Here is a 27,505-nt window from a genome sequence, read left to right as displayed (position 1 = left end):
GCTGTTTTGACGTCAGCTGCAGATGTGGATGAATGGTGGAAGAAAGTAGTTCCTAATAAAAAAAAAAGTGCTTTAGACTCTCCGTGTTTGATTTTCTTATTTATATACAGGATTGTGCTGTTAAACAGTTGTATAAACGCAATATTATTTCCAACACTTTATGTATTTATTCACAACATTTAAACACAGTTAAATGTAAAATCCCTAATGCCATAATATTAAACTGCCAGTTTTCCAGAGCAATGCCTCATTTTAAAAATGCTCTTCTTGTAAAAAAAACCAAAAAAAAAAATGTGTGTTTATCAAACGTGTACAGTTTTTACTTTGCAGTTTGCATCAGACAAGCCACAGTGTGTCTGAGAATATAGGTCATCTGAGGCCAGGTCTTGTGTTTTTGTCATCTCTGAGATGTCTACATTTAATTATTTGTTAAAACAACAACAACACAATTTTTGGTCCCACTTTATATTAAGTGTCCTTAACTACTATGTACTTACATCAAAAATAAATACAATGTACTCACTGTGTTTATAATGTATTTGAGAACACTTGGGGTGCTTTTGAGTTGGGATAGAGGTTGGGTTATGGACAGGTTTGGTGGTATGGGTAGGTTTAGGGGTGGGTTAAGGTGTAAGGAATGGTCAACAGTGTATTTACAAATGTAGTTACAAAAGTTAATTACAGATGTAATTACATACATGTATTTAATCAAGCATAAGTACACAGTAAATACATGTATTTACACAATAAGTACATTGTAACAAACTATTAATTCCTGTGTGAGTACATATTAGTTAAGGCCACTTAATATAAAGTGGGACCCAATTTTTTATCAGTATTTGCATTTGCTGGTAGTTAAATGTATTACCTTGAGATCGTCAGTGTTGCTTGCTAGTGGTAGTGGGATTTAAAACAACTGGATAACATGAACACTGTTTTACAGATGGCTTCTCGTTCTTGGAAATGTCCTAAATCTCCAGTTAGTGTGTTGTGTGAAATGTTTCAGTAGTGTGCTGATGTCAGGTGCTGTGGGGGTTTTTTCTGGTTTTGCCTGGTAAAGTGGCGTCTCAGAGTTCACGGGCAGGTCAGCTGTTTAATGCATAATGTTATTGTGTAAAAGGATGGTGTGGATTTATTTGCTGTGCTTGAATGTGGCCTGAACAGCAGCGTGATGAATGAGCTTTCAGGAAGGTCAGCAGGAGTTCTGGGTTTGTTTGCTCCTCTAATGAGTCCTCATTGAAGGAAAACGGATTTACATTGATTTAGCGATCTCTCATACACGTGTACATGCGCACACACACACACACACACACACACACACACACACACACACACACACACACACACACACACACACACACACACACACACACACACATACAATCAGATTCCCACCCCTCATGCTGATTGACAGGTTCTATGCCACACTAATTATTTTGTTGATTAATTGGAGCGTGCATGTTTTTTAATTGAGTGTGCATGCATGTATAATTGATGTTTTTTTGAATGTCAGTGTGCCGTTTAGGTAAAAAGTGTGTGTTTGTGTGAGATCTTTAGAAAGAATATTAGGAATATATATGGAATATAAGAAAATATGGAAATATTTTGAGATAATTTAAGGGATTTTTAAAATATTTTGAAAAGTTGTTCCCAAGTTACCACCTTGGCAATGCATTTTTTATGACTGTTAATAAATATAGTACCTTTTTATCTTAATAGTTATTATATTTTATTTTAAATTGAAATATATTGTATTTATTTATTTACATTTTTTATTTAATTGATCATTTTAATGTTTAATTTATTTACTCATAGTATTATTAATTAATACATTTTATTTTATATTCAAAATTTAAAAACATTGTATTTATTATTTTATTAAAAATATTTTTTATTTTATTTTTAATGTTTGTTTTGTTTAGTTTTAATTTGAATGCTTTAATAATATGCTTTGAATTAATTTATTTTATTTTTTAATTAAATTTTAATTTAATTACAGTTTTAGTTTAATTAATTATATTTGATATTTTATTTAATAAAATGTTTAATTAATTTAATTGAATTTTATCTAATTTTAAAGTGTTTTGTATTCTTGTTTGCATATATTAGGGATGCCTGGATTTATCTATGTATGGAATGTTGTAATATCCTTATTTTATTTTGATCTTTTACATGCTTTTGCTCACATTAGATTAATCATCTAGAAAATGAAGAAATTTTGTCCCTTAATAAATAAATTAATTGACTCATACTTGTGTGTGTAGACTGCAGAGAGATCCTGTTGCCTCTGATGACAGATCAGCTCAAACTTCATTTGGAGAATCATGAAGAGCTGGAGTCCTGCTGTCAGCTGCTCAGCGACATACTGGAGGTGCTTTACAGGAAAGACGTGGTAAGAAAGACACCCACACACTTGTATATCTGGTTTCTAAGAACTCACCATAGTAATAATGTATTTTATATTGCTAAAAAAATAAAAAGCTTATTGTATGACTGGTTATTATATTGTATTGTGTTGGCCGATCACACTGAAACATGCTTTTCTGTTCTGAGAATGCAAGATGCACCGCATTGACTTTTTTGTAGGTAAGAAAAATAGTTTATACAATTAAAAATAATTAAAAATAATATAGAATAAAAAATACAAATAAAATAAATAACAAAGTAGTTAAATAAAATACAAAACAATACAGTAAAATACAAATTAATTTAAATAAAGAAAATATATAAAAATTTAAGATAAATGTAAAAAAAAAATGAAATTTATAAATTGTCATTACATGATTAAAAAGGATGAAATTTAATAATTAATCAAAAATACATTCGATATTGATTTGGGCCCCTTAGGCACTCAAAACCTGCCGGAACTACTTTAGCAGTGCTTTTATCTGAAAAGAATGGAATGCCTTGGAATGTTCATCAGCCAATTAGAACTAAGGATTTAAAGGCCATGAAACCCCCTTGTCTCAGCAGGGTTTTTTCACATCTCAGAAAATTGAGGAAAGTAGGCGTGTCCGGCTCTGTTTAGGGTTGAGTGTCTGAGGAGCAAAAGAGGGAGGGTCTGTAAAAGATTTGCATAAAAATGGGAGTTGTTGATTTGGGCATGCGCTGATTTTCACGGAATCAAAACACACACACACACACACACACACACACACACACACACACACACACACACACTCAGGGGATAAAGACAGTGACTGTGTTTAGCTGCGGTTTGGTTCTTTCATTCAGGGAATTCATTTGTGACAAACAAGTTATTTGAACTGAGGAACTGCTCTAATATACTATACACTGCGTGTATTTTTCATGCAATGTTTGTTACAGCACGGCGAATTAGAGAAAAAAAAAAAACTCTGCATTTCCTGAAAACTTAGATGCACTCGGCAGGTAGCGTCAGAAAGCAGTGTGTGTTATTCCTGTCACAAAATGCGGCGAAAATCCTACTCGATGGTAAGTTTGATTGTGGTGCTAACATGTTTACACTCGGTGTAATAGTTAGTTTCTATACAAACTAACCATCTAAATCAACAAAGTGGACGCTCACTTACCAAATCTGTTGAGACAGGACAATCCGCACCAACTGGAGCCGCATCTTTATTAATCAAAAATTGGTTTATTTTAGGATTTTCATTAGTACAGCAATATATGACTGACATTAAAATAACTATAACATATATCATATATTATCATATTTCAGTATTTTGTTTCCATTTAGTTTAAATTGTTATTAAATAAATAAAAAAAAAATAAAAAAATAAAAAAAATAAATAAAATAAAAAAATGTGAAAGTCAAACCGGTTCATTTTAAGTGCCAGTTCATTTTAATTAAAATACTAAAATTAAATTTTGCAATATAAAAAACCCTCAAATTCTATCTGATATACTTTATATGCGAATGTGTAACCATTACAGCATCTTCATTATACTAAAATAGCACACATTCATATTTTAACTGCATTGGAATGCCTGCAAGTGTTCATCAGCCAATCAGAATCGAGCATTCAAGAGCCTCATATTATAAACAAAAGTAATAACCGAAACAAATCCATTAAGAATGAGTTTTACAAGTAGTATAACAAATACACACTAAATAAACACTGTGTGTGAGAAATGAAACAAAACTGAAGACAGTACTTAACTTGGTTGGTTACATTGATTGCCATAAACACATCTATGAGGAAAACTATGACATGTTATTCAAAGGTACATCTGCCTTAATTGTAACACTTCAAGTGATTGTCTTTCTTTCATATGCGTTAATTCCAGAAATCTTTGGTCTCTACAAAAGTGTGCACCCAACAGGATGTCCCACATGACGGGCACATGACCCAGGAGTCATAAAAAAAAAAAGAATCTCGTGAGGTAGTTAGCTAGAATCCCTGTTGAAAGGCTTGTAAAGCACCAATTTGGTAAAGGGTCCCCAGAACATCTGCACACAAAGTATTGGTGAAAATAGTCTAATCAATTGGCTCTCTGTTATCGTGGTGGTATCAGCCCTCAAGCCAGTTCTAAATAACTGAGACCAGACAATGTGGCACAAGATTTCAGATTCGGACTGGTTTTGGTTCAGTAATATGCCAGTGAGTTACAACAACTTCTAATAAAATGTTATAGGTTGCCAGTACTTGGTGTAATAGGCAGACCTATGATATAGTCCAGAATGGGATCCCAAGTCTTATAAAAGGAATTGAGTGAGCGGGAGAGTAAGCACCTTAGCTTTTAGTCTGTGTTTTTTTTTTCTCATGTAATTCTTCGAATTTCATGACCTGTGTGTGACCTGCTGAAAGACGAGAGTTAAACTTCAGTCATTTTTCATCAGTTCATTATCGTCTTGTCAGTGCGCGTCTGGTTAAAACACTGGTCTCCGTCGTTTGATCAGTTACTGCTTTCATGATCAATAGAGCACTTTCCTAAAACGTCTCTCTTAAATCACATCACCTTTGCTGCCACTTTTAGGATAAGTGCTTTTTATAATATGCCTTATTTGCATAAAGTATTATGACCGGGTGCATTTATTATTTTGAGTGGTTTTGAATAAGACTTGAATACGCCGTGAAACACTGTTCAGTAAATTAAGTATTAAACTCCCTTTCTGCATTTTTTTTTACACCAGGAATATTTTAGTCAGCCAAAACCATAAAATATAAATCCATAAAATATGAAATAATAACAGTATTGATGACAACAAAAAACAATAATAATAGTTTAACAACAATGATAATAATAATAACAACAACAACAATAATAATAATAGTAACAACAATAATAATAATAATAATAATAATAATAATAATAATAATAATAATAATAATAATAATGCTAATAATAATAATATAATAATAATAATAGTAATAATAATAATAATAATAATAATAATATTAATAATAAAAAAATAATATTAATTGTAATATAACAACAATGCTAATAATGCTAATAATGCAAATAATAATAATAATAATAATAATAATAATAATAATAATAATGATGATGATGACAGTAGTAGTAGTAGTAGTGATAATAATAATAATAAGAAGAATAATAATGTTATAACAATAATGCTAATGTAGTATTAGTAGTAGTAACTACAGCAACAATAACAATAGACTAACAACAACAACAGTAATATAATGACGATTATGATGACGATGATAATAATATGACGATGCAAATAATGCCAATATAATAATAATAATAATAATAATAATAATAATAATAATAATAATTTATAGAATATAAGTACATTTTGTTCAGTTAAGGAGTAAAATATCTAACGATATAAAAATGTAAATAAATTTCATTGCTTAGCTTGCTGTCATAAAATAACCTAAATAACAATATGAAATATATAAGCATTTAATAAGAGTAATATTAATGACAATGGCCATAAAGAAGCACTTACTGTGTCTTCTTGATGACATTAAAATAACACTATCTACCAAGACACAGTAAAATGTTGTAAAAACAAACATCGTAGTGGAAAAATACAATTTATAATGAATGTTTTTGTTTATTGGTTTATTTTAGTTTGATGTACAATAATATAATAAGATTAAATGTACAACAAAATATCTCATATTATATCTCAATATCATTTTCATGGAGTTTAAATCTGTTAAATCATTTAAATAAATATATAAATAAGTAAATAAATAAAAAAATTAAATATAAACAAATAATTAATTAAATAAATAAATAAACAGGTAAATTAACAAATAAATGAATAAATAAATAAATAAATAAATAAATAAGTTAATTAATTAATTAAAAATATAAACGAATAATAAATAAATAAGTAAATAAATAAGATAAACAGGTAAATAAACAAAAAGACAAACAAACAAAAAATAAATACAAATATAAACTGATAACTAACTAACTAACTAACTAACTAAATAAATAAATAAACACAAACAAACAAACAAATAAATAAATAAATATTTTTTTTTTAAATAATGTAGACGTGCCAACTAAATTGTCACAAAAACTAATTCAAATTTAATACCAAAGCTCAAATGACAAAGTAGAACAAAATAATAAATTTTACGCAAGGCAGAGTATATACGAACAAGAAGAACTAATCTATTCATTCTTTCATTTTCTTTGTGGCTTAGTCCCTTTATTAATCCAGCGGCGCCACAGCGGAATGAACCTCCACCTTTTTAGCAAGTTTTTACGCAGCGGATGCCTTTCCAGCCACAACCCATCTCTGGGAAACATCCACACACACATTCGTACACTATGGACAATTTAGCTCACCCAATTCACCTGTACCACATGTCTTTGGACTGTGGGGGAAACCAGAGCACCCTGTTGAAACCCAGGCGAACGCAGGGAGAACATGCAAACTCCACACAGAAACGCCAACTGAGCCGAGGCTCGAACCAGCGACTCATAGACCTTCTTGCTGTGAGGCGGCAGCACTACCTACTGCGCCACTGCCTCGCCAGCACTAATCCAATGAAAATTAAATATTAGAATATCAATGATAATTAAAACCGTTGAAGGATTTAATTTACGAATGACTTATGCCACAGTCACACTAGAGTTTGAGATTGCGAAATTCTGTTGTATGGCGCTGCGAAAAGGGGCGGGATTAAACAAAATGATTAGACATTTAAAAAAGCGAGCGATTTGGTCCATATTTAAAATTTGTGTTCAGAGAGGTCGTGTTTTGATCCTTAATTGGTCTCACATGGTCAAATGAAGCGATTTCGCAGGTGCTTACGTTTGCGGTCTGACGCATTCGCATGCGTATGAATAGAAGTCTGTGGGGAGAAAAGTGCAACTTGACCATGGGTTAAATCCTTAACTAAAAATGTGATTAAAGTATTAAAATATAAAACAACCCTCAGATTTGATCTGATGATGTAATATATCTATATTAAAGTATGTACTATTTCATATAACTATGAAAGCATTCTTTATACTAAAATTGCACACATACATTTGCGTCACTGTTTTCCTTCATGCTGTGAGTCATTCATTCCAGTGTGTGTGTTTGTTGCGTAACACACACACGTCACACAGTGGAGAGCAGGACTCTCTCAGCGCTGGTTGGAGATCAGCAGGAGAGCCTTGGAAAACCTTCTTTAATAATTGACGATCTGCTGAGTGTGTCAGGATCCCCTTTAAACACACACACACACACACACACAGAGAGAGAGAGCGAGCGCTGGGATATCACGCAGAGTTTCTGTACACCATTAAGATGTGAAGAAATGTCTGTACTGTACTGACTAATTCAATACATCTGCCCTTGAGTAGTAAACAGGACTCCAGCAGGGATTTTACACTGTGATCACACACACTCACACTCCTTCCCTGCAGCACAGACTGTAGAAAACAGCAACACTACCAATACCGGATCTTATTCAGATATATGCTTTTGCAGTTTTCAATTGAAATCTTGGGCTGCATATGAAACGGGGAAAACTTTTTCAGTAAAAAAGTCTATTTTACAGTCTACTGTGTATGCAACTATTTTTTGATACAACATTTTTGTTATCCAATTATTTATTTGTACAATAATTATGTATTTTAATTATTTCACCGAAAACGTATTAGCTCTGTTTTAGCTCAAAATTGTCAATAGTTTATCTAATATTAATAATTATTTTTACAGTAATGCTTGCCAAGTGTGCGATTTACAAATAAAATACAAACTTGCAATTTTGTGGAAGATTATGATTGTTTAAAATCACAGTTATTAATATAAATATGATTTATAATAATAATAATAATAATAATAATAATAATAATAATAATAATAATAATACTGGTAAAAATACTATTAATAAAATAATAATTTATTATTATGATTATTATGATGATGATGATGATTTTTATTATTATTATTATTATCATCATCATTATTATTATTATTATTACTATTATTATGATTATTAATAATAAAATAATAATAATAATAATAATAATAGATAATATAGTAATGTATTGTTGTTGTTGTTTTTGTTATTATTATTATTATTATTATTATTATTAAAAATCTTATTATTATTATTATCATTAATAATAATAATAATAACAACAATAGTAATAATACTATTGATAAAATAACAATTAAATTTATTACTATTATTATTATTATTATTAATAGTATTACTATTATTATAAATAATAATAATACGATTAATAATAATAATATTTTTTATTGTTGTTGCTATTATTATTATTATTATTTATATTATTATTAATATTATTACTAATAATAATAATAATAATAATAATAATAATAATAATAGTAATAATAACAATAATAATTCTATTAATAATATAGTAATCTATTATTGTTATTATTTATTATATATTTTTATTTATTATTCATAATCATAATCATAATAATAATAATAATAATAATAATAATAATAACAAAATCTAGTGTAGTCCAACAATTGCTAGCATCAGAAATTGTTTTTATCGAAGTATTATTAAACTGATTAAGCTACAATGTGTTTTCTGCTCACCAATTCTGTTTGATTTTTATTTTATTTGTTTTGCAAGTTTTAAAATATAGACAAATGTACAACGAATTTAGTTGCTTTTCATTACAGATAAACTTGCAATTATTTCTGAAAATCCTTTCTGCTCACAGAGTCTGTTTGATTATTTATTTTTTTGCAAGTTTTAAAATACAGACAAGTGTACAACAAACTGAGTTGCTTTCATCACAGATAAACTTAAAATTGTTTCTGAAAGTCTGTTTGATTAAAAAAAATAGTAATAAAATTTCATGGATTTATTTTAAATTTTTAATTAATGTCTTATTGTACAGCAAACTAAGTTGCTTTTCATCCCAGATAAACTAAATATTGTTTTTGAATGTCTTTTCTGCTCACCAAGTCTGTTTGATAATAATATAGTAAGTAAATCAGTAATATTATGAATTTATTTAGCAAGTTTTGAATTATAGATGTCTGTGTACAACAACATTAGCTGCTTTTTTATCACTGATAAACTTCAAATTGTTTCTGAAAGTCTCTTTGAAAAACTAAAGAAAGAAAGAGTAAAGAGTAATATTGTGGATTTGTTGTATTCAGTTTTAAAATATGGACTTATCTTTACAGCAAAATTTTAAATGCTTTTCATCACAGATAAACTTGAAATTGTTTCTGAAAATCTTTTCTGCTCGCCAAGTCTTTTTAATAAAAATATAGTAAATCAGTAATATTATGGATTTATTTAGCAAGTTTTAAATTATAGACGTCTGTTTATAACAGCATTAGCTACATTTTTTTTATCACTGATAAACTTAAAATTATTTCTGAAAGTCTTTGAAAAACTGAAGAAAGAAAATAAGTAATATTGTGGATTTTTTGTATTAAGTTTTAAAATAATGACTTATTTGTACAGCAAAATTAGTTGCTTTTCATCACAGATAAACTAAATATTGTTTCTGAAGGTCAATTCTGCTCACCAAGTCTGTTAGATAAACATATAGTAAGTAAATCAGAAATATTGTGGATTTTTTTTGCAAGTTTTTAAATATAGACTTGTGTATAACAACATTAGCTGCTTTTTTTCACAGATAAACTTAAAATTGTTTCTGAAAGTCTTTTTGAAAAAAAAATTTTATAATAATATTATTTTGGCCCTTTTTTGCTTTAAGTTCTAAAATATGGACTTATTTGTACAGCAAAACAAGTTTCTTTTCATCACTTCCAATTGTCTCTGGGAGTCTTTTTTGCTCACCAAGTCTGTTTGAGAAAAATATATTAAGAACATCAGTAATATTACCCTTTTTTTAAACTTTAAAATATAGACTAAATTATTTTTTTACCTTTTTAAAACGTGTTTTGAATATTTATTTATTTTCGTCTGCCTTTAATTATTTACTTTTTGAGTAGATTCAACTTTATTTTCATTGCGCATGTCTACATACTCGGCAACCAAATGCGGTTTAGGTCTAGCCAGAAGTGCAATATACTTTGGTATAAGTTATACGTGCACTATGGGTAATATTTACAGATGGATGAACTATGAACATTGTTTGTTTTAACCGTAATCAGGGATTTACAAATAGATGAGCATAATTTACAGGTTGCTATTAATAAAGAGGAATATGCAATTAGATATGAAAATAATATACAGCTTATTTACTAATTACAAGTAGATATATACATTTGCAAATGGGTTAGTGCAATGATTGTGTGCAATATTAGTAATGGTTATACTTTATCTGTCAGTCTTTACAGTGTAGAAGTTGTGTTGTGTGCAGATGTAATTGATTTGTGGTGTGTTTTTCAGGGCCCGACGCAGTGGCACGTGCAGATCATCATGGAGAAACTGCTGAGGACCATCAACAGGACAGTGATCTCCATGGGCAGAGACTCTTCTCTCATAGTAAGAGCTGTTTTCCTTCGTCACAGGCTTGTTTTCGGGATGTGTTGAGTTTTTGGGTTTGCTGTGTCTGCGGTTAGAAATGGTGTGTCTGCAATCCTCAAACCACTACACACACACATACACACATGGTCACAGTCAGGCTTTGTTCAGACAGGCAGCATAAATCCTATTTTTTTTGGCGTATCAGACTCAAATCCTTTTAGTTTTTGTGATCTGGACAGAACAGAACATGGTAAAGCTGAAATGCATCTTTTCTGTGCTGTTTGAGCCACCGCATCACACGGGTGCAATAATGGCTGCTTTCAAACAGGTTTCACAAACTCTCTCATTGGTCAGTGAACTAAGGTTGTGCTCACACTATGCTATACGAACCATGCCTGGGGACATTCTCTGGTTTATTTGACAAGTGTGAGTGCCCCGTGCCCAGATGTGGTTCAGTTGGCCGGCCATGGCCCTGTTAGAAGAGGTGTGTTAGAGCTCGGTTCGATTGGGCTTTGGCACAGTGCGCTTGTAGTCTGAGCCCGAAACTGGACACAATGTCACTTTTAAGGCACTGTTTCATATGGATTTATTATTCATTCTTACTGTTCAATGAACACAAACCGTCATAGTTTATTTAAGATGTGAAACAAACTCCGCCTTCAGCTACATGCATACTTCTATTTTATATTAGGTACTTGTTTGTGCGTGCACATGTTTGTGTGTGTGTGTGTGTGTGTGTAGTCTGAACTGAAAAAAAAAAAAAAAAAACATTTTAAAGCTGAAAAGAACAGTCCCATTGGTCCGTTAACTGAAAGCCCCGCCCCCAACCTCACATAACTTATTGTGAACAAACTCCGCCTCCAACTACATGCACACTCCCATATAATGTTAGGTGCGCGTGTTTGTGTGTGCATGTGTTTGTGTGTGTATGCATCTGTGTGAGTGTCTAGTCTGGACAGAAAAATAACATGTTAAAGCTGAAAAGAACACTCCCATTGGTCTATGTACTGATAGTCCCGCCCCCAACCTCACATCACTGATTGTGAAAAGACTCCACCTGCAACTTCATGCATATTCCCATATTATATTTGGTGCGTGTGCTTGTGTGTGTGCGTGCGTTTGTGTGTGCGCGTGTTTGCATGAATGTGTTTTGTGTGCGTGCTGTTGTGTACACCTGTGTGTCTGTGTAGTCTGGACTGAAAAATAGCATGTTAAAGCTGAAAAGAGGTTTCTAGAACACCAAATAGGTTTATTGAACACGCGGTGAACTGATCGTCCTGGCCCCAACCTCACATCACCGATTGTGAACAAACTCCGCCTTCAGCTACATGCATACTCCTATATTATATTAGGTACATGTTTGTGCGTGCACATGTTTGTGTGTGTGTGTGTGTTTGTGTGTAGTCTGAACAGAAAAAAAAACATTTTAAAGCTGAAAAGAACAGTCCCATTGGTCCGTTAACTGAAAGCCCCGCCCCCAACCTCACATCACTTATTGTGAACAAACTCCGCCTCCAACTACATGCAAACTCCCATTTAATGTTAGTTGTGCATGTGTTTGTGTGAGTGTCTAGTCTGGACAGAAATATAACATGATAAAGCTGAAAAGATCTTGCCCCCCCAAACTGAGAACTGATAGTCCCACCCCAATCTTGCATCGCTGATAGTGAACAAACTCCACCTCCAAGTACATGCACACTCCCATAGTATATCAGGAGTGCGTGTTTGTGTGTGCGCATGTTTGGTGTGTAGTCTGAACTGAAAAATAACACGTTAAAGCTGACAAGAACACTCCCATTGGTCATTGAACTGATAGTCCCGCCCCCAACCTCACATCACATCACTGATTGTGAAAAGACTCCACCTGCAACTTCATGCATATTCCCATTTTATATTTGGTGTGTGTGCTTATGTGTGCGTGCGTTTGTGTGTGCGTGTGTTTGTGTGTGCGCGTGTTTGCATGAATGTGTTTTGTGTGCGTGCTGTTGTTTACACCTGTGTGTCTGTGTAGTCTGGACAGAAAAATAGCATGTTAAAGCTGAAAAGAGGTTTCTTGAACACCAAATAGGTTTATTAAACACGCAGTGAACTGATCGTCCTGGCCCCAAACTCACATCACCGATTGTGAACAAACTCCGCCTTCAGCTACATGCATACTCCTATATTATATTAGGTACGTGTGTGTAGTTTGAACAGAAAAAAAAAACATTTTAAAGCTGTAAAGAACAATCCCTTTGGTCCATAAACTGAAAGCCCCGCCCCCAACCTCACATTACTTATTGTGAACAAACTCCGCTCCAACTGCATGCACACTCCCACATAATAGTCCCGCCCCCAATCTCACACACCACTGATACTGAACAGTCTGCCTTCAACTGCATGTACATTCCCATATTATATTAGATGTGTGTATGTGTGTAAACACACAGAGCTGCTGTAAATTCTGTGCTCTGTTTGTGTGTGTGTGTGTGCATGATGTGATTTGGCTGTAGATCCAGATGGTGTGAGCGTCTGTCACGCTGTTCCTGCAGCTCCTGTGACTGCTGCACTGCGTGTTAGCCTGCAGCAGCACCACTGGTCAGTCTGAGCTGAGATCTGCTGCTTCAGCGCGAGTTGGTTTGGTTGAAGAGCTTCAGGCTGTTGAATGTGCTGATAGTGGACGCCCTTGACTTTTACAGCCTCGTCTGTCCATATGAATGCTAAACGCCTCCCTTCATCGCCCTCTCTCCTGCATGAGTGTGTGTGTGTGTGTGTGTTAAAAGCAGAGCAGCAGCAGCAGCTTTCATCTCATTCTCAGTTTATTCTAAACTTTTAATCATTTGTGCTTCACAAAATTAAGTTCTTGATGCAATTATGGTTCATGGAGACTTTAGGAAGTCTTTCAGTGCTAAAAAGATGAAAAAAGCACCAAAGACGGATCATTAATTAGTAGAGGTGAACTAATATTATTTTTTTGACTACAGAATTGTTATTTTATATCAGGGGTGTCAAGCTCAATTCCTGCAGGATCGCAGCCCTGCAGAGTTTAGTTCCAGCCTTGCTTCAATGGTACTATCTGTACTAGAGTTGGGCGATGTCGACCAATTTGCCACCGTACAGTGTCTAATGTGAAACATCGCGATGGACGATGACATCATCATCATGTGAAAAGGGGGCTTGGGGGGTGGGTGTTTGATAGAGTGCGCATGATGTGTCTGAAGAGCGAGGAGGGATCCGGGGGTGAAAAGGGTGCTCGACTTGATTCGAGGGTTGACTTGACTCGATTTGAGGAGACGAGAGATTATCACTCTTTTGTTGACATTATGAGTCCTGCAAATGCATAGAGACTCCCGGAGCGTCCAGGAGACTTGGGATGTCTAAATATCCCGTTTAACAACTAAAGTGAGACGCGATACAGCGGTACATCCTTGATAAACTGGCCGACGTGCACTTCTCTCTGGAGCTCAGAGCGCATGACAGTGTGCAGCTGTGTGTGTGTGCGGTCACGTGATGTGCGTTTTCAGTGGACGGAGGGCTGTTCAGAAATGCTAGGTAAAACAAGGTGTGGATGTGGATCATTTTCGTTCTGAAATGCCATTTTAACACTAAGACCTATTAGTGTAAACAGCGCCTATGTGTGTTTTTTGCGAGAGGGTTTGCGACGGGAGTGGGGCGGAGGATCGGCGATGCCGGCTCAGCATTGTGTTGTAGAGATCTGCGGGGGACCAGGTTTTAGCCCGAACCTGACCGCTCCCGCTTATATTAAGCATTTGTTGTCCCGCTGCCTGCCCCGCCCCGTTTTCTACCCGTCGCGCACGATCCCGCTAAAGAGCAGGGGGGAGAACAAAACCGAAAACCACCCAGCTATACAGAGTCCAGACAGCCTATAACAAGCTGTTTGTATAAACACACACACATAGCACCAAGCACACACACACACACACACACACACACACACACACACACACAGACAGACAGACAAAGCTCTCTCTCTTATTCGCGCGCGCGCGCGCACTAACACACACACACACACACACACACACACACACACACACACACACACACACACACACACACACACACACACACACACACACACACACACACACACACACACAGAGGCAAAGCTCTCTCTCTCATTCGCGCGTACACACACCCCTCTCATTCGCGCGTACACACACCCCTCTCATTCGCGCCTACACACACACACACACACACACACACACGCACACCCACACCTCTCATTTGCGCATGAACACATACACACACACAGCAACAAACAAGCTAAACACAGCATCGCGCTATTCCATTTACACACATACATATGCGTGCCGCTCTGGAGTCAGGAGCAATATTACTAGACAGCTCGCTCCCACCCCAAATAAAACCCGTTACCGACCGTTCCGACGCTTTGTTTGGAAATTTATTCCCGCCGCAGAAATCTGGTCGGCTCCCGCAGGAATGCAGACCTCTATTGTATTGGCCATTGGCGATGGCATCGTCTATCGGCCCAACCCTAATCTGTACAGCTGCATCTCAAATGGCACACTATGCACTTATGCACTCACACACTCAACAGCATAGTAAATGTATGTAGTGTCATCCCAAATGGAACACTCGTTTTTTTAACAAAGCAGAAATTCAATCCTTTTCCCTGATGATGTTTGCCGGTTGCCAAATCAGTGAAATAAATGACCAAACTACCAAATAATACCTGCCATGAGTATAACCGCATTCTCCATCAGGAGGTGCTATAATCACTCTCGTAGGAGAATTTTGCTTTCACCATCCAAAATAAAGTACTTCAACATGAGCGCCTGATAGCTCCGCCCCTTCCGCTATGTGAGCAAAACAGCGGCTGCTGAGTGTGTGAAGTGTCCAACATTACTCACTCCATTTTACGAGTTGAATAAGTGCATCATCCGGGTAATAAAGTGCACTTACTCTTTTTAAACGGGTCGCACATCATATGCGCCGCTCAGCGCAGCGACATGGTGCACACATGACAGTTGAAAGTGTCGCACACATCCGCATGTTATTTCAAATGAAACTATTCAGATGGCGCTTTGTGGTGCGGCAGAAATATAAACAGTGTCGCGAGTTGTGACTGGGTGCCGCAGACAGCCGCCTACTTGCAGCCCCGGTGTGTGTACCCTGAAAGAAACCTCTGTTTAGAATTCTGAAATGCATGGCGCTGCATGGCACATTTACCCTACAAAATGCTGTAGAATAGTCCACGAGTATACGATTTGGGACGCACCTTATGTTTTAAACAAGCCCAAAGCACTCGATTAGAGTCCATCCATCCATCCATCCATCATCCATCCAATAATAATAATAATAATAATAATAATAATAATAATAATAATAATAACAATAATATAAATTTTGTATATATAGTAATAATTAGTATAAGTAATAATTATTAAAATATACTATAAATTTGTATTATACACTGTTTGATAAAGTAATCTGAAGCTTAATCAAATAATTATGAATTCATATACAAAAATATTGTATTAGTGCACTTCTTTTGTAGAAATTCGTGGTGTCGGGAGGTACAAAATCAGTATACGCTCCCTCAGCCTTTTAAATGGCTGGTCCAGAATGTAATTTTAAGGCTTGGTTGTGTTTATAAGATGCAAAGCAATGTGTGCATGTTTCACTTGAAGGAAATCGCGATTTTTTTTTTCATTGATCTCACTTTGATTATACACAGCTACTCAGCTAACATAAAAACGACTGTCATATTTCCTAGTTCCTCTGAAAGGCCCGCCCTTAAGTGACTCTGATTGGTCACCGTCATAATGTGTTGCTATTGGCGGATCGACTCCACGTCACGGCCGTAAAAGCACGCGCTTTTCTGCTGTGTAAACAATCAGTTAACCTCCTGCCTGCTCTCTAAAATAAATCTGACGAGTCTGTAACGAGTGAAAATGGGGTGCGGCTCCTTTAACAGCGTTTGCTATTGTGTGTGCGTCTATGTGTGTGTGGTGAATGTTATCTGCGTCTATGTATGTGTGTGTGAATTTGTGAACTTTCTGTAACAAGCGCATGTGCGCGGGACTTTTTTTCTCTGATGCTCGGATTAAGTAATTTTCTGTAATATATCGTGACAGAAGAATAAAGCACTAGATGTGGGATGCTACCTGTGTGAGCCTTGATTTATAATTCTGCTGCGACCACGAGTCAGGTAAGCTCTCCTGTATTTTTTTTGTAACTCTATGCGTTACACGACGGCTTTCACGTGTATCCGGAATATGCAGGTGTAAGTAATATGAATCATCCACATATCTTTTGCGACTTCATTATCTGAGATGTGAAACACATGAAAAAGCTGCCTGAAGACAATCAGTGCAGTCGCGCACACACATAAGAGACACGAACATGCTGGTGGAATGTGTGTGTGTTTACACCAGTTTGACTGATAAATATGAATTTGTAGCTAAATCGTTTGCGGTGCAAAGCAGCTTTTCCCATTGTTTACATCGTTGCTACAGCATACCGTTAACGCTAGACACTGTACATGTCATGATCAATTTTAACAAATAAAAACGCTTACTTGTTGTAGCTTACAACTTCTGCTTTGAGGAGATTGTAGCCGAATCCAGCACTGAACTAGGAGAGATTCTGGAGCTGTTTTGTCAAATCATGCTTGCTGTGTGTTTTATAATTCAATGGAACATAATTAATATTAAACTGTAAGCACTTCTGTCTTTGTGTCGTGTCCTTTGGAAGCCCAAATACAGAACAGGGCTCGAAATTGCGACCATTTTGGTCGCATATGCGCCCGAAATTTTATCTATGCGACCTTAAAATATATTTTGGAGCATTTCTGCGAGTGCTTAAAATTGTTGTGTGCGACCAGTTTTTACTGCAAAATGTTCACCACATGCGTGAATTCGGGGGACATTCACGCAGAATGCATCTCTAAGCTCTTTGTTTGCACTTGGAACGGGAAACGCAGCGCTCAGGAATGGTTTAAAACAGTTGTCATGTCATCTTGCTGCAGTAAACAAAGCCAAGTCCGTAATGCTTGCCCCGGCATCGCGCTCTTCTTATTGGCCCACTGCTCTAGCACTGAACGCGAATGATTGGTTAATATCAGCTGTCAATCACTCAGTCAGTGCCTTCTGGCTTCGGATGACAGAGAGCTACTACCGCGGAAAACTAAAGCGCTAAAGATGAGATTGAAGATAACGCGGACAGATTTAGTTTTAGAAACCATCTAGTTACAAATAATGACACATCTTACTGGTGATCATGTGCTAAATGTTAATCCACCATCTACACTTTTCCAAGAGTAGAAGACTTCTGTTGGCTCAAGTCCGCTATGAAAAGTCTGTGGGATGGAGTTTTCAGGTAACTGTTTGCCACATCTAGCACGAGAGCTTCTGTGTAATCCTTCATATAATCGCCAGATGCTGTCCGCCTTGCAAGGGGCAGCTATATGTCAAATTTATCATCACGTACACCATCGCAAACGGGCTTACACTGAGTAAATTAATATCGCTAACTTACTCATGAAAAGACCGGTATGGCTATTAACATGACGTATGCATATAATAAGGTACAATATGTGTCAAAAGCATCAGTGCAATATCCGACAGCACTTGTGAGAACAGCACAGTTAACGTTATACCGGTAACAGATTCATTCAAGTAGTGCTTGCAGGGCCGGTGAGCGCTCCATGTATGCTTTGGTCACTCAGTTATGTTATAAAAATCTATTTTCTTGTGATCAAGGGATTTCGTTGAGACATTTTCCTCACGCACGCATATTAATATTATTTATTTTTGCTTGTTAGTTTGATTAGTGTTGATTTCAAATACAATAAATATGTTTGTATAAAACTTGTAGTTACGGTGCTCATAATTGGTGGGTGCGACTAAATATTGGCTGATGCGCCTCAATTTTTAAATTTAGGAGCACCGGTGCTACCAAGCAAAAAGGTTCATTTCGAGCCCTGCAGAAACAGTTGAAGCTCTGTGGAAACAGCTGTGTTTAAACACATTTTTAGCTTTATCTCAGCTATAACGTTACAGTGCCTCTGGCCACGGCACCCCACACTGCGCAGTAAACGAACTTGTGATGTCACAGGGAGCGGAAGTATTTTTGTAGTCCCCAACATTCGTTCATTGTAGGCTTTGCTAAGCTAACTCTGTAAAAACCAAGGTCTCCCTTTGCATTGAACTTAGAACTTTTTACATTCAGAGATGTTGTTTATGTTCACACAGCTACATTACACATCAAGTAAAGTGTAAAATATGATATCATAGTGGACCACCCCTTTAAGACTTCTTTTTGACCTCAAACAAAGAATGTAAAAGTAGTATAGCGAGACCTTTACTGTGTAAGTGAGCTTTGATTTATCCCTGCTCTCTTTCTACCGAGCTTATATTTCGAGGTCTCTAAACTCAAAACCTAATGGCCACATCACATAAAGCCCATTGATGGCTCTTACACCACTGATACTCGCTGCTGACATTTGCAGTAAATCCCTCAGTCTTGTAGAGGGAAGCTGACAGAGGACGACCAACAGATTCAATATTTAAACTGGTCTCATACTTTACAGCTAAAATGAATAAAAAGGGTTACTTTTTTGATGTTGAAGAAAATAACTTTGTTGATTTTCTTGTTTATTTGCCGTAATTGTTCACTGTCCATATTTGTTATATATTTTAATTAATAAATTCGTTTTTCAGTTCACATAATTTGTATTTGCAGTTCACATATTCACTTGAGAATTTGATAAATCACATTTGCATTGCATAAACTATATATTTTTTATGATTTATTTTATGATTTGTTTGCATTTGTTACGTTTATGCATGAATATTTTTAAATTTACATTTTAGTTGGTGTAATGGACTGGAAGCATTGCTGAGGGCATGATTGTGCACACACACACACACACACACTCACACACACACAGACACACGTTTGTTTTTGTGAAAAGTGGGGACATTACCTAGGTTTCCATTCATTTTATACTGTCCCTACTGTATATTGTATTGCCCTCACCCCACCCCTGAACCCAACCATCACAGGAGACTGTGTGCAGCTTTACTCTCTGATTAAACTCATTCTGTGTGATTTATAAGCATTTTGAGAAATGAGGACGTCACCAATGTCCTCATATTTCACCTCCTTTTTGTAATACCTGTGTCATACCCATGTCATTATGCAGATTTGTGTCCTGATATGTCACAATAACACGTACACACACACACACACACACACATACGCACGCACGCACGCACGCACACACACACACACACACACACACACACACACACACACACACACACACACACACACACACACACACACTTGTTTTTGTGAAAAGTGGGGACATTACACAGGTTTCCATTTCCAGGTTTCAATTTATTAATTTAATTTATTAATTTTAATTTATTTAAAATACATGTTTTAAAAGCAACTTTTTAAACATGTACAGTACACTGAAACATACTAAATATTATATTATAATAGTATACTAAAACCAAACATTAATATAACCTAAATTTGAACCAAAATAACAAAAACTAGAAAGGCAAATCCTCAAACAAAAAGTGTAAATAAAAATGACAAAAGCATAAACAAATAGCTAAACTGCTAAATAGTAAAGATAAACACCAAATCAAATTGTTGCTTGTTTTGCCACTTTTCCCAATTATATTCAGTGAGCTTTTGTTTTCAGTGCTTTTATTTCTTGATTAAATTACTTGGAGTTTCATCAGATTTAATCTAATTAGATGTTAATTGCTTAATGTTGAATATGAAAAAAAAACTGCAAAATAACAGCAAAATAAAAACAATAATCTTATGACCAGATGCTCAGAAACATGGAATAATGATATATGAATTCCAATGTTTGAAAAAAGCTCTGTATCTTATGAATTCATAAATGGTTACGAATGGTGTGTGTTGATTTGATAATACCGTTTGTGTGTGTGTGTGGGGTGGGGCTTTTCTATGCTGACCTTGTTCGTCAGGGCTCTGTTGCTTAGATTCAGATTTATGCATTAACTTTTCTCTTTGGTTTTTACCGCATGTGAGCATAGAATTCAAATGAGTCTGATCCACACACACACAGTCTGCATGCAGATCTGCACTTACAGTTAACTCGAAAGATCCCCTAGAAACTGCATATATATATATATATATATATATATATATATATATATATATATATATATATATATATATATATATATATATATATACTCTTGATGAATATCTCAAAAATGAGGACAGAATAACTTAGAGATTTAAACATATTAATCATTGAAAAGTACAAGGAAATATGTCAAATAAAATAAGATAAAAATAAATAAAAAATGTGGAAAAAATTAAATAGTATAAGATCTAATAAAATAAGATTAAATATGTTAAAAATAAATAATAAATATGATTATATAAAATGAAATAGTATAGAATGGAATTAAATAATGTAAGCTTAAATATGATAATATTATAAAATAAAATAAGAAAATAAGAGAAGATAAAATAATATAAAATAAAATTTAATTAAATTACATTAAATTTAATAAAATAAGATTAAATATGTTAAAAATAAATAATAAATATGATTATATAAAATGAAATAGTATAGAATGGAATTAAATAATGTAAGCTTAAATATGATAATATTATAAAATAAAATAAGAAAATAAGAGAAGATAAAATAATATAAAATAAAATTTAATTAAATTACATTAAATATAAGAATAAATTACATTATTAAGTATGTAAATGAATAAATAAAAAAATTAAGTGAATTATGATTGCATAAAATTAAATTAAATAGAATACGATTAAATAATATAAGCTTAAATATGATAATATTATAAAATAAAATAATAAAATAAGATAAAATAAAATAAAATACAATTTAATTGAATTACATTAAATATAAGAATAAATAACATTATCAAATATGTGAAAGAATAAAACATAAATAAAATACTATAACATTTAATTAAATAATATGATTAGATAAAATAATATAAGTTTAAATATGATAATATTATAAAATAATAAAATAAGATAATATAAGATAAAATAAAATGTTATAAAATTTATTTAAATTACATTAAATATAGGAATAAATTACATTATTAAATATGTGAAAGAATAAAAAAAATAATAAAATACTATAACATTTAAATAAAATAATTAAATTATTTTAAATAAAATAAAAATAAATAGAATGTGATAAAATAATATAAGACTAAATATGATAATTTTATAAAATAATAAAATAAAGTAAGATCAAATTAAAAAAAATAAAATGTAATTGAATTAAATTTAATATAAGAATAAATTACATAATTACATAAATATGACTTAAAAATGAAATTAAAATGTAATAAAATATAATAAGATTAAATATGTCAGTAATATAAAAAAAGTAAATAAAATATAAATTAGTGAGCTTTGTATGATTAGACAGCAAAACCACTTCATTTATAGCTTGTGTTTTATGATCTTATATCTGGTTTCTCTGTTACTTGCTTATAAAAGCTTTGTAAACCTCATCTATACGGTTGAAGAGGGTTTTTCTCTAATACACCGTCTGTCTGTGTCAGGATATTCAGAGCACTCTTAGCCCCACCCATTCCACTGCAGTAGGAGGAGCTGGGGCTTCTGATTGGCTGCTGTGTTTTGATTGACAGTGCAGGACTGACAGCTGGTGGCGTCTACAGCATCAGTGCAGCAAAATCCTCTTAGCTTTACATTCTACCCACATTCTCCGTGCATTAAATATGCATTTGTGATGATAGAGAGCTTCATCCCATTGATTTATTTCAGGCAATAGGTTTTCGCTGACTGTCCTCCTTTAAATGCTTCTTTTTATTTACATTTTCTTGCATGGGAAATCCCGAATGGTTGCTGCTGTATGTATGGGAATTCCCTGATTAATAAACATGGAAACACAGACAAACTGTTATTGCAAATAGGAGAAGTTGAATAATTCCACTTTTCTTTTTGTCTGGGAATGAAACTGAAATATGTTTGGGAATTCCTTTAAAGCAGCTTAAACTCAAACTTAAAAGAGAAAATGTACAGAAAAAAAATAGTGTTGTGGGTTTAAAACATAACTAATGACAATAGCAAAAGTGTAAAAACCAGATTACTTAATGTAATAAAAAATGGGAAATATTTAATGCAGTATTTGTTTAATGAAACAGCTTTTTATAATGTTAAAATTATTATTTTTTTATTTGTAATTTTTTTATTATTATGTATTTATTTTTATTTAGCTTCGATTTTACTGAACTCATTGTGTTGTTTTTACACTTTTCATCCAATAAATCAGTGTAAACTATATTTAAATAAGATATTTGACATATTTTCACCCTTTGAATGTTATCACTTGATTAAATGGGCATTATCAGTGGTTATTAGTTGATAGATATCATCCAGTAGAGGCCTTCTGTGCCTACTTGTAAGCTCAGAAGGCTGTTATAATCCATGTACATGGTCAATTAGCTATACTAATAAAGGAGACTCCAGATCCGGATCTATTTTTACATTACTGTGACGTTTGGAGTAAGGGTAAACGTTAATAAAATTCAATTAATGAGGATATAAATAATTCCTGTTAACTTCCGGCCGCAGCTGTATGTGATCTATAGCAGATTAACCATTTTGATGGATCACAGCCTTCTGAGCCTACTAGTAGGCGCAGAAGGGTCCTACTGGCCCATAACTATCAGCTGATAACCACTGATAATGCATATTCAATCAAGTGACAACATTCGAATCGGCAGATGTTTTAGAATGTATTGTATACAAAATATTTTACAGTACATTTTTAATTTTATTATTTTTTTCTATAAATGCTGTAAAAACTATTTTTTTTTCTTGGTAACTACCTGAAAAAGTTAGATTTTTTTTTTATACATTTACTTTGTTTAATTTCAAGATCATTTTTGTATAGTTGTAATTTGTCATTTTAAATGAGTGATTTTGAATTTATTTAGTTCATATTTCTGAAAGTCTAATATTTATCTGATCATTAATTATTCAGCATAATATAAATACATTTAATTTTTAGCCGCTTGTTTTGACCGTTTTTCTGCCTATTTTTTAGGTTCAAGTTGCTTTATTGGCATGACATTTAGTCCAGTTTTGCCAAAGCATTTTAAATATGTATAAGATATGTAACATATAAACATCATCAAACTAATAAAACATACGGTAAATAATAAATAAATAAATAAATAAATAAATAAATGACCAAAGAAAAACATAATACATTTGATAATTATACCAATACTACTACTACTACTACTACTACTACTACTACTACTACTACTACTAATAATAATAATAATAATTATTATTATATTAATAACTGTCTCTTTCTCCTTTTTTCTGTTTGTCAATGTTATCTTGATCCTCACATCATGCTTTCTGCTGATATAAAATAAGTAATTTCACAGAACTTATTCATTTTCCATCTCTTCATTACTCTGAAAAGTTACTTATTGCTTAAAGTGAGTTGCTTAAAACGAGTAAACGCAATGCCTTGCAAGTGTCAAGTTGACTTCACTTAAAGATAAAGCAAACCCATTGTAACTTGTAACTATTAAGTTGACTTCATTTTCATAATCATGCAAGTTTTATTCACTTTTAATAAATTAAAGTCAGTGAATGGCTTTTTTCAGTGCTGTAGGTTTGTTTGTATCTGGTGTAATCTTTGTGTATGTGACTCATTTCTGCTAAAAAGCTTTTGTCACATAATTACAAGATATAACCTTAACATCTGCAATGCAGCAGTACAAATCTGCCAAATATCCAGTCAAATACTGCACCTTTTTTAGTGTAAAGTTTTAGATGTCATTTGTTTTAGTCTCACTGTTCAATATTTGTAAATATTGTTTCATTAAAATGCTATGAAATGCGTCATACATTCAGAACTGAGCACACAAAAGGTCCGATTTCACACTCAGACAAAAGAGCCCGTCTTTGTATTTTTCATGTTTTATTTTGTATAGTAAATAGTTTTAAAAACTGTATAAAACACACAATATTGCACATAATAAATCAATTGCACTTTTTTTTAAGGAACAGAAAAAAAACCCAAACATCTAATCATCTCTGGAGGCTACAGTGGAGCTATAGAGATTCACTGCTGCTGTTTCTGTGTTTGCCAGTGTAAACCAGAGGGACAGAGCGAATTATTTAGCCTTTTTTTTTTTTTTTTTTTTTTTTTTTTTAAAGACTTTGGCACACATCTCCGGATGGGAAGCTGCTTTTGCCTCTGCTGAGACATTCCCACAATGCCTTGCTCTTTCTGTGGGCTGAAATCGCTTTTGTGAGAGATGATTTGAGCCCCGTTTCACTCGATATTTTCACCACTCATACATTCTTTAAGATAAAAAAGGGGGTGTTTTGATTTCCAGTATGCTTGTCACCCTTCTTTAATTAAATTCTGTACACACGCAATAATGGTGACGTTACACTGAGCTGAGCGGTGGTTATGGGCTTTATTCAGTGTTAAAAATGCTGCCAATGTGAGCTAGCAAATAAAAGAGCCATTCTGTGTCGTCAATGCAAAGAAAAGGAACTGAATCAAACTGCATAAAACTTATGTCGTCTGTGCTTTTAAATATACTTTAGAATCAAAGTATTAGGGTTTTAATGGGCTTATTTGATTAAATAATGCCAGACAATGCTTTACATGAGTACAAGCAGCAAACTGCACTTCACTAAGTGGCCACCGGTGGCTTAATTCCCTGATTTTGCTCCAACACAAATTGATTCTGTGGAACCCAGAATTTTTGACAGTGTAACTCTCTTCTTGTTAGCCAGTACTGGGTTGCGCATCTGCTCCGTAAAAACATATGCCCGAATAGTTGTGGGTTCATTCCGCTGTGGTGACCCCTGAAGGACTAAACCAAAGGAAATGAACTCTCTCCTTCACCTGTGTCTAGGTTTTTGAGTGAAGCGTCCTGCTCTCGGTCTGTCAGTTTTGATCGGTGACGCACATCTTCTCTACAGTATCTTATTTTCTCTCATCAGTTTCTCCACAGGAGTGCTGTTTGATTCAGTGCTGCTGTCTACTGTATGCCCACACTACACAGGATGTGATGTCACGCTCTAGGGCTTCTGTAACGTAAAAAGTCATTTCAAAACCATAACATATATCAATTTCCTCTGCTTTTCTAATGTGTACCATTCATGGTTGTAGTTCGTATCTTTTATATTGCGTCAAGAGGTCAGTCTGTGATGTTTAGATCCTGTATTGGCCATTTTTGCCATATGCAGATGAGGGTCTCGGTGTATATGTCTGCAGTTGTGTAGTGTGCTTTAGTCACACTTTGTCACTTCCAGAAGTATTTTTGTCCTGTTCATTTTTCTCATAGGGATTTTTTTTGTATTGTTTGCATTAGTGTGTTATAAGCCATGAGTCAAACCAACCTGCTATGAGGAGAATCACAACATTGCACGCTTGTGATGAAAAACAGACAGAAATTCACAAAGGAATATCAACTAAATTACTATCCCATGAAGCATTATGAATAACACGATCAATATAAAATAATAAGGGGAAATTTATATATTTTATATTATATATTATATTATTTATTTAAAAAAATAATAATTATATGTATATAATAATAATAGTAATATTTATATTAATAATTTATGATTTTCATTTAATTCGTTGCATTGTATTTTTTATTACACCTTTTCACCCAGTGAGCCCGTCTATGTATATAAAATATATCTCAATATATATGCAATATACAATATATTTTATAATATAATAAAATATATGCTATAAAATATATAGTTTTTTTCTTTTAGAAATGTAAACAAAATTAAAAATAGTTTGTTGGCAACTAGCTGAAATAAAATAAGTTGTTTATTATATTGTACATTGACAGTGTAATGACTTTTTAACCATGAATTTTACTGTTCTCATAGGATTTCCTTTTCTTGAATAAACCTTTTGATCTAAATCCTAAAACTGGCCTTTTTATGAATCTGTTAAAGCAATATGTTTGTAATTTATTGTTATATTATTTTAGCTGGCAGCTAGCTCTCTGCAACTCTCACATGGTCACCCACTGAAGGTAAGCAAGGCTGCGCCCGGTCAATACTTGTGGGTCCTAGCGCCCCATTATATTGATGGGGATTCTATAATGAGACTGAGGTCCTGTCTCTCTGTGGTCGTTTAAAAACCCCAGGATGTCCTTGGAAAAAGTAGGGGTTTAACTTTGGCATCCTGGCCAAATTTGCTCACTGTCATCCGTCCATCATGACCTCCTAGCAATCCCCATATGTCTCCTCTCCACCTATCAGCTGGTGTGTGGTGTGCAGTCTGGTGTAATATGGCTGCTGTTGCGTCATCCAGGGGGATACTGCACACTGGTGGTGGATGAGGAGACACCCCCCCGCACACACACACAAACACACACACACACACACACACACACACAGACAAAAACACACACACACACACACACACACACACACACACACACACACACACACACACACACATTGACAACTTCATTTGCAGTGCTTAATGGGAGTAGGTGGCACATTTTGTCTACTGCTTCGCTCTGATTGGTTGCATTACAGCATGGCATCATCCTAAATTCTTCCTGTGAGCTTCAGTTGAATTAATGTGAACAGATGAGTTCAACAAAAGCATATA

The 27,505-nt window shown here is 33.9% G+C and overlaps 1 protein-coding gene across 7 annotated transcripts in view; it reads left to right on the top strand.

The window, feature by feature from the left end:
• The window catches only part of dock1 (dedicator of cytokinesis 1), a 502,920-nt gene that overhangs the window by 166,637 nt on the left and 308,778 nt on the right, over positions 1–27,505 (top strand). For 6 of the 7 annotated variants that reach the window (XR_015944908.1, XR_015503568.1, XR_015503567.1 and 3 more), the window contains 2 exon segments: positions 2,265–2,392; positions 10,768–10,863. Coding sequence is in view for 3 of the 7 variants with exons in the window: in XM_087275373.1 (XP_087131499.1) it covers positions 2,265–2,392; positions 10,768–10,863 (224 nt within the window). In the remaining 4 variants the exon portion in view is untranslated. 7 annotated transcript variants of the gene reach the window in all.

This window comes from Danio rerio, chromosome 12 (assembly GCF_052040795.2).
Source record: "Danio rerio strain M-AB ecotype USA chromosome 12, GRCz13ab, whole genome shotgun sequence".
Lineage (NCBI taxonomy): Eukaryota > Metazoa > Chordata > Actinopteri > Cypriniformes > Danionidae > Danio > Danio rerio.
Note: the sequence above shows the minus strand (reverse complement) of the source record. Positions and strands in the feature narration are given on the sequence as shown.